This window comes from Plasmodium brasilianum, chromosome 2, assembly GCF_023973825.1.
Source record: "Plasmodium brasilianum strain Bolivian I chromosome 2, whole genome shotgun sequence".
Classification (NCBI taxonomy): domain Eukaryota; phylum Apicomplexa; class Aconoidasida; order Haemosporida; family Plasmodiidae; genus Plasmodium; species Plasmodium brasilianum.
In genome coordinates, this window is record NC_090115.1 from 15,371 (window position 1) to 32,692 (window position 17,322).

At 19.5% G+C, this 17,322-nt stretch overlaps 2 protein-coding genes across 2 annotated transcripts; both read right to left on the bottom strand.

Annotated features, from left to right (window-relative positions):
- Positions 1 to 5,105: 5,105 nt before the first annotated feature.
- Positions 5,106 to 5,903, bottom strand: MKS88_000616 (uncharacterized protein; the record flags this gene model as incomplete). Its single annotated transcript, XM_067217350.1, has 2 exons — positions 5,106 to 5,687; positions 5,820 to 5,903. The coding sequence occupies 2 exons, from the start codon at positions 5,901 to 5,903 to the stop codon at positions 5,106 to 5,108; spliced, it is 666 nt and encodes a 221-aa protein (XP_067075402.1).
- Positions 5,904 to 9,737: 3,834 nt separating this feature from the next.
- On the bottom strand, positions 9,738 to 12,300 carry MKS88_000617 (uncharacterized protein; the record flags this gene model as incomplete). The annotated part of the gene is made up of 3 exons (XM_067217360.1): positions 9,738 to 10,828; positions 11,093 to 12,152; positions 12,280 to 12,300. The coding sequence occupies 3 exons, from the start codon at positions 12,298 to 12,300 to the stop codon at positions 9,738 to 9,740; spliced, it is 2,172 nt and encodes a 723-aa protein (XP_067075403.1).
- Between the last annotated feature and the right edge of the window lie 5,022 nt (positions 12,301 to 17,322).

The window sequence follows — 17,322 nt, forward strand, 5'->3', positions numbered from 1 at the left end:
ACAGAATTCGATAGATGTAAAATCTACTATATATATGTCAGGTGATAAGGGAAATAATAAATTACTGAATCAAAAGGAAGATATATTTAAAAATGACAAATAAGCTTCATAATTAAGCTTAAAGTTAAAAGAAAAATTATTAAATACAAAAGAAAGTGATAAAGTACCTAATAAAAAGAAGTCTTCTTTACTTAATTAAATGGATAATTTTTTTGAAAGTAAAAATATTCATTCTATTAGATTCCTTAGATGAAATTAAGAATAACGCAGAAATTAATAAACATCTACCAATACAATGATATGTGGAAAGAAAGATTTAAGAACTATTCCAATCCTTTTAATTTTTTTGAAATGAACATCATTTTCAATATTAGGTGTCGCATATGACATCAGTAGTAGTTCTAAATTTTATTATCCTGTAATAGCGAATTCAGTGTTTTTTGGAATTGTTCTATTCTTATTTGTAATAAGTATTATTTACACTTTTATAAAAGTTATAAAATTTGAAATAATAAAGGCAAATAATCCAAAAATTTAGTATAAGGAGTTAAGCTCTTTCATAAGAAAAAAGTTTTGTACCAAAAAATAAGATATATAATACCCTTAATAACAATACATTCATAAGGAATTTACTTACAATTACTTAATGTTTATAACAGTACCTATATATATAACCATATTGATATATAGTACAAAAATAACTATTCTTAACTCCTGTTAAATTTGATTGTTTTATTTTATTAATTTGTATTTTAAAGGATTTTTGCAAAGTCCTTTATTATTTTATCATAATATATGTCCATTTACTTATGCATACTTGTATATAAAATATGTATAAGTATTAAGGAATTCATGCAAAATAGTGAAGTTACTATTAATTTGTTAAACTATTAAGATAAATTAATGATGTTAAACTTAAAAGGTGCATTTACATTGTTTTCATTTTATTTACGTTCTTTTTGTAAAAATTATTTTTTTCGCTATATAACAAAAGTGTATGATAATTTTTATATTATTAGTAAATATCTCGTTTTATATGAAATAAAAAGAAAAGAACTTATATTTTTTTGCTTTTGTAAAAATAGAATTTAATACTTATTATAGATGGTGCTATAAAGAATGTACTATATTATATATTTAGTACAAATTTTTTTTTTTTTTTACATGTTTAAATTTTTGAATAATTCTAATATGAAAATATAAATATAAAATAAAATGACGTAGCAATTAAATATAAATTATTTATAGTTCATTATTAATTATGGATATTAAAAATTCTTGTAAATAAGTGAGAACTATGGATATTTATTACTTTACTTGAAATATGTTTTGATTCCAATTTTATAAGAATTATTTAAATGTATAATACAAAAAAGATATTATAAATATATATGCTACTATTTTTTTTCTTTTTTTTATTGCAAATGAGAGTGTATCAATGAACTAAGATTAATAGGTTATTAATATGTATTCTAGAAACAACTTCATTTCCGTTTTATAATAATAAAAATTGTCTGATAATATATTATTTATATACAAAGTTTCAATTAATAATAAGGATACAAAAATAAAAAAAAACTTTTGGCATATTATGATAAATATTCTTAAAAAATTAACTTAATATTTTCGCAGTTGTGTGCTATATTTTCTATATATGTTCTATAAATAGCGTTAATAGTGTTCTAGGTATATTTTAAAATAAGAAAAACATATGTCAAGAACTACCAATATATTGGTATTCATAGTACGTCTTTCTTTAATATAATAAAAATTAAAGAATACAAATCGTTGTTAACTGTATTTAATGCACAAACATATAACTTAATTTTTATTAGTATGATATTTTATAATATAACTGGAAGTATGCATTATCTTATATTAATGATATATTTAATTAAAAAAAAAAGTAAATATAACATTTTATATGTAATGTATATATGAAAAGTTTACACTATATCAGTTAATGCAACATCCTTTTCGCTACATAAATTTAAATAAAAGTGAAAATTATATTATATAATTATTTTAGTTATTGTAAATATTTTAGCACATAATCACATTTCGTTGGAAATAACCCGTTTATATGTGCGCTATTAATTTATATAAGAGTTCATATCCTACAGAAAGTAAAACATGGAAAAAGATAATTTTATCTGGAAACCTACAAACATTATGATAAAAATTTATAAAAAATATAAGAATTATGTCATTTAATTTTTAGTTAATATTATAATATTCTATTAAGATATTTAATTTTAACTAATTAATATATATATACATTTTTTAATGTAAAATATTATATATATAAATGGATGTTTGTAAAAAAAAACCATTATATTTTACACAGAACATTCTTTTCCATAAATAATATAGACGTTTGCAGTTACTATATATATTCATATTTAATGGGATAAAATATATATCTTAATAGAAAATTTATTATAATTTTTTTGCTTTATATAAGCTTAACTTTATATTTTGTATTTACATATATAATGGAATTCATAGAATAAAATGCATACTTGTATAAAAATATATATATTTTTTTAATTTCATTTGAATTATAGTTTTTATAAAAGATTTTTAAATATATATAAAACAATTTAAAAAATTTAATATATAATATATTTACTACTGGAAACAAATTTATTGCAATTTTTCAATTGTATATTAGACATTTTAGAAATTTATTTATGCATAAATAAACATGATTTTTTAAATAAGGGTAATTTAAAAACCATTTTAAATAATTATGTGGTATTATTTTTTAATAATACTTATCATAAATTATTTGAATGTTGTGTAACTGTAAGTTCTTACAAAAAGAAATATTTTTTTCCCTCTTTTTTTTTAACTATTTCGGGCATCCGAGATGTAATTAGGGAAAATACAATAAATTAAGTTCATTAACATATTTTTATGCATAATAATAATAAAAAAAGTAAAATAATATTATTTATGATTATAATTGTTATGCTTGAATTAATATATAGTAGTATATAATATAAAACCTTTTTTTTTATTATATTTTGAAATCGATGAAAATAATTAATATATCCAATGCAATTACTTTGATTACATCAAGTGCATTACACCTTTCCATAAAAATTATACATTAATATAAAACATTTTTGAAATTATAATGATATTATGTTATATATTTTTAAAAAAAAGTATTAATTGAAAATCTAAAAAAGAAAAAAAAATAATGTATAATTTATCAAATACGTTAAGAATATAATAAAAAAATAAATGGAGAAATTAATAAAATAAATGTTTTTTTTTATTAGTGAACAATAATATATTTAACAAAAAAAAAAAAAAATTATAATAGTAAAGCAAATATATAATTCTAAAATTATTTACAAAAAAATAATACTTATATAGTTAATTCATATTTAATAAACTCGTACTGAGAATATGGTATCAAATTTAAGTTTATAATAAAAAAAAAGAAGATATAAAGGCTACTAATGCATTTATTAATATAATATGTTATAAACTAATAAAATATAATTTTCTTATTTATGAAAAAAATGAACCTTCATTAATTATAAAAAATTAAGTAATACTTTTGAAGGATAGTTTTAATATAATAGTTATTATTCAATTTTATTTTTTATATGTATTATATTTTTAATATAGTCATTGTAAATTAAAAATTTCGCATAAATAAACTATATATTGAAATTACAGACTTTAACGTTTTTGGTGAAGGAACATTTTTAAAGAGACATTCTTAATTATTATTATAATTTTGTACATTAATGTTTTATTATATAGTATTTTACTTGTTCAAGAGTAAAAATTTTTTTGTTTTACTTTTATAGAGAATTTTTGGAGAATTTTAATTTGTATAATTTATGTAAAAAACTTAAGTTAATTGTAAGGATTATTAAATATATTTTTTCTTGTTTTAATAGATACATAGAAAAATGATGATTCTGATACTATGTAGAACCATTTTGGACGAGTTGAGAAGAATTTCTATGCATTATATATACCTGAACATAATAAATTTTTGATAAAAATGCTTATAGACACTTTATATTTTGTTTTAATGATTAAACAATAAATGACCTGCTAATAACTTTTGACTTATTAAATAAAAATTGGGTTAATATTAATGAGAATAAAAAGAAAAATATTATAAATAATATTTATACACTTTATCCGATTAATTTACGCTAAATTAGTATTATGTATTTAGTGGAACATATGGAAAAGATGGAACAACGACATTATGATTTAACAAAATATATATAAAAAAAAATTATTACTTTAATTTCATAATGTAGAAGCTACAAAAAATAAAACAATGAATAACTTCATTTAAAAGTGGCTATGAAATAAATGGATATGAAATATGATTTTTATTTATAATATAAAAGATGTAATTCTAAAATGTATTCATTTTTTACTCAAATTATATCATCTGAAAAAATTAAAATTTACACACAAATAGTAGTTCTTTTGAGTAAGAGAAAATTATAGAATTGATCTAAAGTTTAATAAAAACACTTCGATCATTAGATTACCGTTTTTCTCAAATAATATTGTTGTAATTAAAATGTAATGTACATCTATAAATATTCACTAAGCATATTCACATTAAGAAGACAATTATAAAACTTCATAATAATATATGTTTATATATAGACAAATATATTAAAATACACGATAACATATAAAAAGAAATGGAATAAATTACTAACTCATTCAAAAAAATAGACAATACATGACTATTCCATTATAATTATAACATAGATCTTTATTGGTTTTTTTACATATATAAATGAATAAATTTTATAATTAAAAAATGTATATTTTCTCATAGAATATATAAAAAAATAAATACGTAAACAATCAAATGATAAATGATCTATTTATATTATTGTAAATAAGTATAGTAATAGAACTTTTATAAAATTTGAAAAGAAACAATTATTGTATCACATAGATAATACATATTTGCATAAATATATATATTTTTACACATATAAAATTTCTTGTGTACTAAAATTGCAACACTATATTTAAAAATTTCCAAGTAACATTCTTTCATATTATCCTAATAAAAATTAAAAAAATCTCTTATCCTTGTTTTATTCTTGATGATTACTCAAAATACTATGTTTCCAAAACTTATAGGAAATATAAAAATATATTAATATGAACATTGGCATTAATGCACAAAGGATATGTGCCACATACTCAGAAATGCTATCTACAGAATGAAGGGCTATTAAACCAAATGTGATAACAAAACATGTTATAAATGGATTAAATACCCAAAGGAACCTTAGAATCTTTTCTTTATATTTAACATTAGAATTCTCTGATCTTTTGTACACTAAAATAAATGGTTTTATTACTTCCATCTCGTATACAGAATCTAATTTTTTTAAAGGTCCAAATATGAATGATAATATATTTTTTTTTCTGGGGATATTTTTTTCCTTTCGAGACGATTTTTCTTTTAATTTTCCAAATTTTCTTTCTTGATGATCATAACTTTTTATTGACATATGTTCTTTTTGAAATTTCTTTTGAAGTCTTTCCTCTGAAGGTAAGCCTATATTTTTTTGATTTCGACCTCGTTCTCCATATAACAATCTACATATCCTTAAATCTAATATGTTTTTTAGGTTAATTCTATTATTCCATGTTTTATCTGAGGAAGCTGACTAAAAATTAGGGTAAAAATATATTATTTAAAAAATTATCTGCATTTCCATTTTCATGAAATATTCATTTTACTATGAAAAAGTAATATTAAAAAAAAGCATAAAAATTATTGGATATAATAATTATTGTACCTCATAAGAATTATGGCATATCCATATTAAGATGGAAAATGCGCAAATTTTAATGAAAAAAAATTTATTTTTATGTAACATCATGTTGAATTTATTTTTGTTTGCTAAATCTTTTTAATAATTGAGTTTTTAGCAATATATTTTTTTCTACGATATTCAATAGAATATTTATTATAATTTTTCTTTACTGTTTTTGACCACATTAAAATTAAAAATTTTTTAGATTTCTATAGTTAATGATAAATATATCATATGTTAAAATGAGGAAAGAAGATATGTATATTAAACAAAAATATTATAGTATATTTTTTTATAAAATTATTATTATTTAATATTATATCAATATGATATATTCAAAGAAAAAATTAAAAGATATATAATTATAATAAAACAACAGCAACTATATAATCCTAATATAACCTTTATCAAAAAAATTTTATTTTTCATATACATATTCTATATAAGAATAATAATAAAATAATTTGTTAATTTATTGTTATGAAAATGTATAAATGCAATAAAATTACATAATGTAATATAAGTAAGATAGCTTTTGAGAACATATCTTTTTAAAATTATATGCTACAATTAAGTTAATGAAAAATATTTTGAAAATAAATTATTGCTTGTTAAATTTTTCTTTCTAATAATTTTCAAAAATAATAATGTAAGTAGAACAAAAAAAAAAAAAAAACATATATATATATATATATAATTAGCAGTTTAATAGATTTATATATATATTATATAGTATGTCTTGGTCTTATATATTTTAAGCAAAAATGATTAATAGATATCCAGCTATATAATAAATATTATTTAAATGATATTACTTTCGAAGTTATAAAAGATAAATTAAGATTTTATTTTTATAAATAATATATAACAGAATATTCTTATGTAATGATGACATACATATTTTTTAATATTAATTCAGAATTTAAATAATACAACAGTTTAAGAAATAGTATTAACAAGATTTTGAAGTAAAAAATGCCTTTTTCTAATATTATTAGGAAAAAAAAAGAAAATGTAATTAAAAAAAAAAAAAAATTTGATAAAAATTATAAAATTTACATAGTTAAAATTGTTTTAAATATTACATATACCTAATTAATTAATACATTAATGATGCCCTAAAATGCAATTATTATGCATTTCACATTAATAAGAAAATACATATATCAAAAAATAAAAATTGTTGCACTAAAAAACAATAAAGAAACGAACCTAAAAATATAATATAAAAAAAATTTAATAACAATTATTTGAAGTAAATTATTGTTACAATTATATGCACTATTTTTTGAATATAATGTTAAAATTAATTTAATCTATATTATGTAATATTTTCTTATAATGTAGCATTATATTTATTGAAACAGTATAAATATATTATCTATTTATTAAATATATTTGCTATGCAAAAAATTGATAATGAATAAGTTATTTCTGATATTTATGTGTTATTGTGTTTTTAACAAAACATACATAACTATATATAGTTATTTTCTTTATTTATATATATATTTGCATATTTTTGAAAAAAATTATTTTTATATTTTAACGATTAATTATATATCAAACAATATGTGCAATGGAATTTCCATTATTTTATTATTTATAACTATTCTTTATCTAATAAATGTTATAATAATATTAACATAATTCTAATGTATATAAAAATTTAGCATACAATATAAGAAAAAAAATATAAATATTTAATGGAAGTAATATTTATATGTGATACTGAACATTAAATACTTTCACATTATTTCTATTTAAAAATTACAAATTTGTTGCTAAGTGTCTTACAAGTAACCATTGTTTTCATGTATGAATAAAGAATTATTATTTTTAAAAAATATTTAGAAATAATAGTATGAAAATTTTTTTTTAAGAATTTTTCTGATACTAGTATTGTTATTTCTTAAAAATATATTTATATTTATATTTATAACTATTTGTACTATATATTAGGAGTTTACAATTTATTCTACTAGTTCTAAAAAATTAGTATAAACGTGGATTGTAATATAGAAGCTATTATCATGGGTTTAATGTAATAATTTGTCAATGTGAATAAAAAATAGTTTAAGCAAATTAAGTAATACATGAAGTATATATATCTAATATGAAATGATATAATAAATAACATGATAAAAATTATTTATGTAGAATTAACTATAATAGTGATCTTCATTTTTTATTGATAATAAAATGTTTGTATTTCTTCTATAATTAGTTAATAAAAAATTTGAGAGAAATTACCATTAAGTTTTTTTCTAATATCTCGTATAATAAAAATAATTATTATAAAAAGTAATTTAGGGATATTTTTTATTTCTTCCTATATAGTTATATTACTTGACAAATAAAATATAATAAAACAAAATGAAATGAAAGTAATAAAATTTATTAATGTATCCCATAGAACTAAAATAAACTCATTCGAAGAATAAAGATAAAAATAAAGTAGATATTTAAATATAACGATTATCATATATTTAATTTTTTAATATTTATTCTAATTTAATAATATATTACAGGAAATTAGAAATATTATATATATATAACAATATTCTAATATCTCATATAGTTCTCTTCGAATAATAAAATTCCTGTATATATATATATTTATTTATAATTACTTGATTATAATAATTAAAGCCATATCATTTTTTATAAGAGAATTTTAGAATTAATTTAACAACAGTGATATTATTTTTTAAATACATAAATAAATTTTCTATATTTCATTTTAGGTATCATACGTAGGTATAGGAAACAATATGTCTTAGGTATGCAAAACGTAGAAAGCAACTACGGATGAGGTATTTTTTTTTTTTCAAATTTATAGAATCTAAATTAAGAAATATAAAAAACTATTATTAATTAATTGTATGGTAAATCTACATTAAAATTTTTTTTACTATATGCATATTATTATCATATTTCTTAATAATCAAAAAATAATGATATTATATTTGTTGATTTTCAAATTCATACAATAACAGATTCATTAAACATTATATTAAATTATAAATAATTAAAAGTGCTATTCTACATATCATTTAACTTTATATCTTAATATGAAAGCAAAATAAATTATCAAAAAATGTAGAAATTTTTTTTTCTCTATGATGCATTAAAAACGACCCTATTATTAAAAAAATTAAAATTAATTATTCTTAGGATAAAAAAGAATATTAAGCTGTTATAAGATTTCAATATTAAATTAAATGAAATATTTACAGACAAATTATTTATTTAAAAACAAAACATAAATAGATGAACGAATAATTTAATATATGTATGTAATTATAAGAATTCTTATGCAAGGTCTTAATTTTCCCTTTAATATCCTTATTTTGTTACTCTAATTCCCATTATTAGATGTTATGTATTAAACTAACGTATAAGTACATAAATACAAATGTACTATAAAATTATAAGTTATGAATATAATATATATTATTATTTTATTTAAAAAAAAATTTAATTAGGAAATAATAAAAAAAGGAATTGCTTGAAATTTCATAAATTAATATGATAATATTTAATATATAATAGTTTATTTTTATATATATACATATTAAAACTTACTATTTTTATTAAATCAAGCACTAATGAAATATTCTACTAGAAATAAAACAAGTTATGTATAATTGGAATATTTTTTAAATAAATTCATTTATGTCTTTGTATTTAAAGCCTGTTTTTTCTTTTTAAATTACTCATTAATATATAATTTTCTTTTTAATTGTTCCCTTTTTGTATGATATCATTTAAGAAATTTATTTCATCGATATCATCTGATTTTACTTGAATATCACTCTATTATATTTTGATTATGCTATCTTTAAATTTCAGTAAGTATAATTCTATTATTTAATCGTAGTTCACTACATTATTTTCTTAATTCGTAAAATTTATATGTGCGTCATTTTCTTTTATCCAATCTTCTAGCTCTAGCCTAAAACAGTTCTGTTCTTTATAAGCAGGAATTTCCTCATTAACTATATACTCCAAAACATCATTTTTGAATTCCGTTGTGTCTTCTAAGATTTCTGCTTTTCTATTTGAGTTTTCTAATGTAATAGATTCATTTATGGAACTATCTAAATATGATTCGTAATTTTCTACATTTTTCTCATTTTTGCATTCTTCTAATATTGTCATAAATACAAGTATACACAATTTTGATAATAATTTTTTTTTAATATATTTATATAATTCTTCACAACTTTTGTTATGTTCCATTTCTTCTGTATTTATTAGTGACACACTATTTTTAGTTTCTTCATTTTCATATTCATCTAACATATTATCAAATTCATCTGTTAATCCCTTAAACCAGTCCTGTTCCAGATAGTGTTCTACAATTTTACCCATGTTTGATATCCACTGTCTCCATATATCTTTTTCTCCTTCTAAAAATGAAACTTTTTGATTTTCGTTTGAAGATTTATTTTTTAATTCTTCCATTTTTTTTACCTTAGATTTTTCTTTTTTCCATTCATTTTTCAAATTATTAAACCAATGTTCTTTTTTCAATTTTTCAGAAAGATTTCTATGCTTTTCTATCCATTTATTCCACAGAATATTTGTTTCTTCATTATCACTTCTGCATTGAATATTTTCTATTTGATAGTCATTTATCAAATTAGGATAGGATCTACCTTCCTCATTTTTGAATATTTCTAGACATATTGCTAAAAATTCTCCTTTATTTAATTCCCATTCTTCATTTCTGAATTCCTCGAGTACTTCCATATGTACTTCTATAATAGTTTTGGATCTTTCTTTTGTTCTCTTTAACATATTTGTATTTTTTATATTGTTATGTTCATATATTTTTAATTTTTTTATGATTTCCTCATCATCATATATTGGCTGATCTAAATGATAATCTGATAAAAACTTGTCTTTCTTGTCAGAATGTGAAGGTAGTAGTATTCTGAGAAATTTAATTTGTCTTCTTATATTTTTCTTTTTTTTAAACTTCCCTATTAATGCGTACTACAATACAAAAGAAATATAATTAAAAATTAATTTATTACAATAATCTAATGTTTACAATATTTTTAATACTTAATTTTATATTACTTTAATAAAAAGAGTAAATACAATAATAATTAGAAATGTTGTTAAAAATGATGATACATATGGGTTATGTGAATTTGCTACTGGACCTGCATTAACTTTATATATATATGCAATAATTTTTTTAGTTATTACAAAAATAGGAAAGAAAGTAGAATTAATGTTACCTTGAATTTTAGAGTCTACAGGGGTAGCAGGAAGAGGTTTAGGATGTAATACTTCAGCAGATGCAGTAATAGTTCCAGTATCACTGTCTGTGTTTGATTCTTGTCCAGTTGAATGTTGTAATGAAGAACTGCCAAATATTTTCTCTGGAGATAAAGAAAGTGTATGTGCATCTGGTTTTTGAATAAGTGAACCTTGTGTAGGGGCACCTAAAGTATCTGAATTTTCCATCGAAGTGCCTTCAGATGTTGTCTGAAGATCAGATTGATCTGAAGGCGGTTCTTCAGATGAACTATCTGGTTGTCTTTCAATTGGACTATGAGGTGGGCCGTCAGTTGAGCCTTCCACTTGTGATAGACTTTGATCTTGAGATACTGGCGAATCTTTACAATTAACTTGATCTAATTTGGATCTGCTTATTTCTTCTTGTTCTTTAGGTGCAGGTTCAGTAGGTTTCTCTGGTTTCCTATGTAGGCATTTAGGAACATTATTTAACATTCTAGAATTCAATATGTTGCATTGTTTTGTAGGAAATTGTGATGACGAGCTTTTAAATATGCAACTTTCATGAATGAGATTTCTCTTATTCTGGAAATGTTCCTTCTTACTTACAAACCACTCGTCATATTCCTTACAATTCTGTATACACTCAGCGTTACTATTACAATCATATTTATTACCTCCTTTTTTGAATTTACTTAGTTTTTTCTCATAGGTATTATTTAATTCACAGAAATCTAATGCATTATATTTTAATTCTAAAATATCTCGTTCTTTCTGTTCAAAAATCATAGGACAACCTCCATGTTGAGTAATCTTGTCAAATTTATGTTTAAAATAATTCCTAAGTACCGATACCCAACGTTCTGGATTAGTATAATCTGGAGGTTCATCCTTTTTCTTAATTAGAAAATTAACCAAATCTAAGCATTCATTCCTAAATTTTGTTTTATCCCTCTCTTTCTCTAAAGAAGAAAGACGAGATAAAATTTGACTTCGAGTCTGTTTAAATTTTGGCTTGACAATATAGTGTCCTGCGTTAGAACCTAATCCACTGTAGTCCTGTATTTGAAAAAATTATTAGGAATTATATAAGCATTAATTTTTTGTGTTTTATTATCACTTATTGTATCATTAGCAAATAATTTATCAATAATTATATGCAAATTAAAAACACAGTAAATATTACTCGGGTAAAACAATTATCCATATTGACTCTACATGATTACTCTATTTCGTTGTAAATAACAAACTGAAAAAAAAAATACTGATTTATATCTTTCTATTTATTAATATCTTAATTTTAAACTAATAAATATTAATAGAAATTACAAAATTATAAACTAAAGAATTTATATGTGAACTAAAAAATAATTTAATGGATTAATGTTCATTTTATTTGCTTACAATATTTTTTACCTTAAATAAATATATTACAACTGAAGATATATTTTAATAGTATTCTTACTTTAAAGCACAGTTGAGTAATTATATTTATGTAAAATCTGTACAAACGTTATTAAAAGAAGCTGAATATCTGACTTTAAAAAATTACATATAAGTAATAATAATAGTATATGATATAAAAGTTTTTGTGCAAAAATTATCATTAATATATGTACTATATCTTTTTTTTTTATTATTACAGGCATATATATATAAATAATACTATCCGAATTAATATGATTGATTGATTTTATTCTTTTCTTTATTTTGAAGATAAATAATCTATAGAACAAGTTGTTATTAGCTTGTTAGTGAGATACTTTTTTATTGTGTCATGTTTGTTATTTATTTTTGATATAAATCACTATGATTTTGTTATTATTATTTTAGTGGTATTATATATTTAGTATGATATTATAGAGAGAAGAATGAAGATTATATAAACTACATTAAATTTATACTATAGTTGTGGAAAGTACATACCACTGAAATATATATATAATTTTTTTTATTATATATATATATATATATATTACCTAAAAGTTAATTATTTATGGTATTTATTAGATCATTGAGTAATTTTAAATAGTGCAGATTATTAGATATATATGTTGTTATGTATATATCTATTGCAACTTTTGAATATGATTAATTTCGGACTTAATTTTAATTATTAAAATACATATTAAGATATATTAATCAATAAGTATAAATTTGGCCCCTTCTTTAAAATATGAAAAATTATTAGGATATACTTATAGCAAAATTAATTATATTATACGGTTTTAAAAAAATAATGTAATGTATAACATTTAATAAAAAAAAATAATGATACTATAACTCCATATAACTGGAATAATATGCAACATTAAGTAATATAAGAAACATTTAAACTTTATAATTTTTATTCGGTGGTTATTCGTAGATATATCTGAATATATAAATTAAGAATATATTATTTTTTTTTTCTAATTTTTCTGTATTAGATAATTATATGAAATTATCTTTTTATCGCTATACATACATATTTATTTAGAAATAAAAATAAAAGAGTTTATGTACAATATTATTATAACATTTTAAGAAATGAACTTGTGAATATAATAGAAGAACAACTTAAATGTATTACTAACAGCAAAGGTTATTAGGTTATAATGTAGGTATATTATTTCTGATTTTAATGCTTCATTTGAAAAAATTACATAAGCGATAGTAAATGGTGAGAAAAAAAAAAACAAAAAAAAAATATATATATATATTAAGAAATTTTTGTAAATAATTGCTTGACATAAATCATTATGTTATTGTAGTTATATTTAAACGAATTACACTTAAAATATTTAGGCTTCACATATTTTTATACAATTATTTTGTTTTTTGATCGTCGCTTTCATTTTATGTTAATTCCATATAATACTGTCCGATTGTTTTAAACGTATTTTGCTTAAAAATAATACACTGGAGAATGTACGTAAAAATAATTTATTATGTTCTGTAATTTTTTTTACTTAAATAGTTGTATTTGAATATATAATATGTATATATATATGGTACACAATATATATAATATTCTTATATTAGTTCGTGAATATGTGGAAATATAAGGGGAAATATTTTTTTCTCAAGTATCGGAAGGCATACGATAGGAACTATGTAAAATTAATTTTCAAATATTTATATAACAATATTTATTTTATTATTATTATTATATTTTTTTATTTTTTTACTATATTGGAAATAAAAAAAACATTTCCTTATCTTTGTTGATGTATTTTACATTATTTTTTTTAAATATGATTAAAACTATTTTATAATACTGCATCTTATACGTAAAATTTAATTTAAAGTAATTCAAAAATAATAACAATTCAAAATTTTGTATATTTCTTCATAGCATTATGAATATATAATTCATATATTTAAAAAAAAATATTTAACAATAAAATTGCTATGTTTAACACGTAAAATGTTAAAATAAAATGGACTAATATAATTGCTGTATGTATATACGTATAAAAATGCAGAATACATATGATAATATACATAAAAGTAATCTTTCTTAGAATTATTTAATACTTTAAATAACATATAAAATTTTTTTTTTTATTTAATATACAATATGTACATAATGTAAAAACTGGGCTAAAAAATATTATAAAAAGGCACTTATGTATTTAAATTTACATTTCATTTTATATCGTACTACAATTTATAATTATAGATATGCTCTAAGAGTTCATGAAATTTTAAATTATAATAAGTACGGATATATTATAAAAAAAAAATTTTTTATGGTAAAATATATTTTAATTTGTCGTGTATTCTTTTAGTCATATAAATAAATGTAAAGTCTCGTCATACTATACGGTATTTTTTTTTTATATGTCATATCAAGAATAATGCAATAAATTATTTTTACTCTCATTATCTTAATATAAAATATGTGACACTAATGTTAATTTTTAATCAATGTCATTTTACTCTTTATGATTATTTATTAAGCTTCTATGTATAATTTACATAATATTATATTGTACTTTTTGAGTATTGATATATTAGAAATTGTTACATAATGTTTCACATACTTTATAATTTAATTATCATAGTATGAAAATTATAATTTATGTGTTAATTTAACATTAGTATATCATATATCTTTATTATAACCAGTTTTTATCATATACAGTGAAAAATTTTTTATTCCAATACAACTAGTGATAAAGTCATGAGCATTTCATTATATAATTGTCCTTATATATGTATTAAATGGACGAATTTTTCACAATAAATATTACATATATCTTAACTATGTTATTCTTAGTAATAATATTAATACTGGTAATGTAATCGATATTAGGGTTCTTTTATATCTTCTCTATTTCTTTTTCATAACATGTAAATTTGAATTAAATAATTATCGTTTAATTTCATATGTTTTTATATTTTTATCTAACCAAGCTCATTTGGTCTGTTATTTTTATATGAACTTTTTTTTCTTCTGGAATAATTCTCACATGTATATTATTACTTTTGCTGTATTATTACTGAAAAACTTTATTCTAACATTTTTTCTTTTTCAATATTTTTTTAAAACATCCTTCAATTAACCCGTTAAGGACTTTAATTTATAAGCATAAATATATCCATTATTGGGAACTTGTAAATTATAAATTTGTGCATTATGATATTCTATATAATACCTAATTTTTCCTTAATATGTTTAATCATTTTAAGAAGTATTTGTTCGTCTTTGATCATTTTGAGCACTTTTGCATTTGAACTTATTTTTATTTTTTCTTATTAAAGGAAAACACATAGCATAAAATAGAGCTAATAAATATGATGAAACTTACATAAATGCAGATACAACACTTATACGACAACAATTTCTCATTAAAATATATCAAGGGTATTATAGAAGAACAGCCACATTTTCAAGTAGCATAATTTATTGTGTTATTAAAAAAAAATGAATACGAAAGCAATTGCAGGAATTTTTAATATAATTATTGGAAATATAGAAACAAATCGAGATCCAATAACATAACAAGGTGCATCTTCTTGTGATAGTGAATACTGGACTGATGACTTTTTGGAACTTAATATAATTATGTTTTAGTAGCTTCATATAAGTTCATTATCATATTTTAAGAATGGTATACATTTAATTTAATCATATGATTTTTAGTAATAACATGCTCATAAATGAAGTTTTCCAAATGCGTAAAATAATTATTGCATTTTGTGAAGGACACCTATTTATATAACTATTATATAGTGCATAACAATTTTTTTAGCGTATATATAAGAACATAGTGTTATAACTGTAATATGAGAACGTGCCATTTATAACAAAGAAAATAAGTTATTATAAGTTTATGTATTGCGTTCTTGATAAAGTTTTTAAATTTTTATAGTTTAACTTGGAGGAAAGCATATGTATATACGTATGAGAATGGAATCTCCATTTATTTTATATACTTCTAGAGTTATGTAAATATGTAATATACATAATTTAAATCTATAATGAATATTTTTAAGTAAAAAAATCAGGTCAAAAGGTAAAAACTATGTGTTCTTTACGTGTAAACAAATATGTGAAGTAGAGACTTCTAAAAATATAATATGAGTAGGAACTAAATGATTCCTTATAAGTAATGAAATTAATATATTTTAAAAAAATTCAGTAAAACTGTAAATTTGAATGATAGTTCTTTATCTGCATTAATAATATTGTCAAGTCTAATAAAAAGCAATAAGATAATATTATATAAGTAGGCCTGAAATTGTAAGATAATAAAAGCACATACAATATAGTATTAATAAATGTTGATAACAACATTTTGTTTATATTTATCAAAATAGTACTGATCTTTAAATAATGCCTAAAATATGTTTCTATAAGTAAAATACAAAAAGAATAATTTATTTTATGAAAGCAAATAATAAAATTTATTTTAAGTGCATGAATAGTATTTTCTTATTATAAATATAAATAATAAAAATATGAATATTTTTGTTATATATGCAAATATAAAATAGACAAACAAACAAAAAAAATTGTTAAGAACTGCATTTTCTTATAAAAATTTCAAAAGTTGATTAATTGTATAAGAATGAAAACAAAAGATCCTATATTTATAGGGAAATATAAAATTATACCAGAAAAATTTTTAAAAATAAAAAATAAATTAAAGCAAAACTGAAATATCACATATATATATATTATGAATTTATATATTCATACTATTAAGCACTCATATAATTTTACAAGTATTCAAGTTCA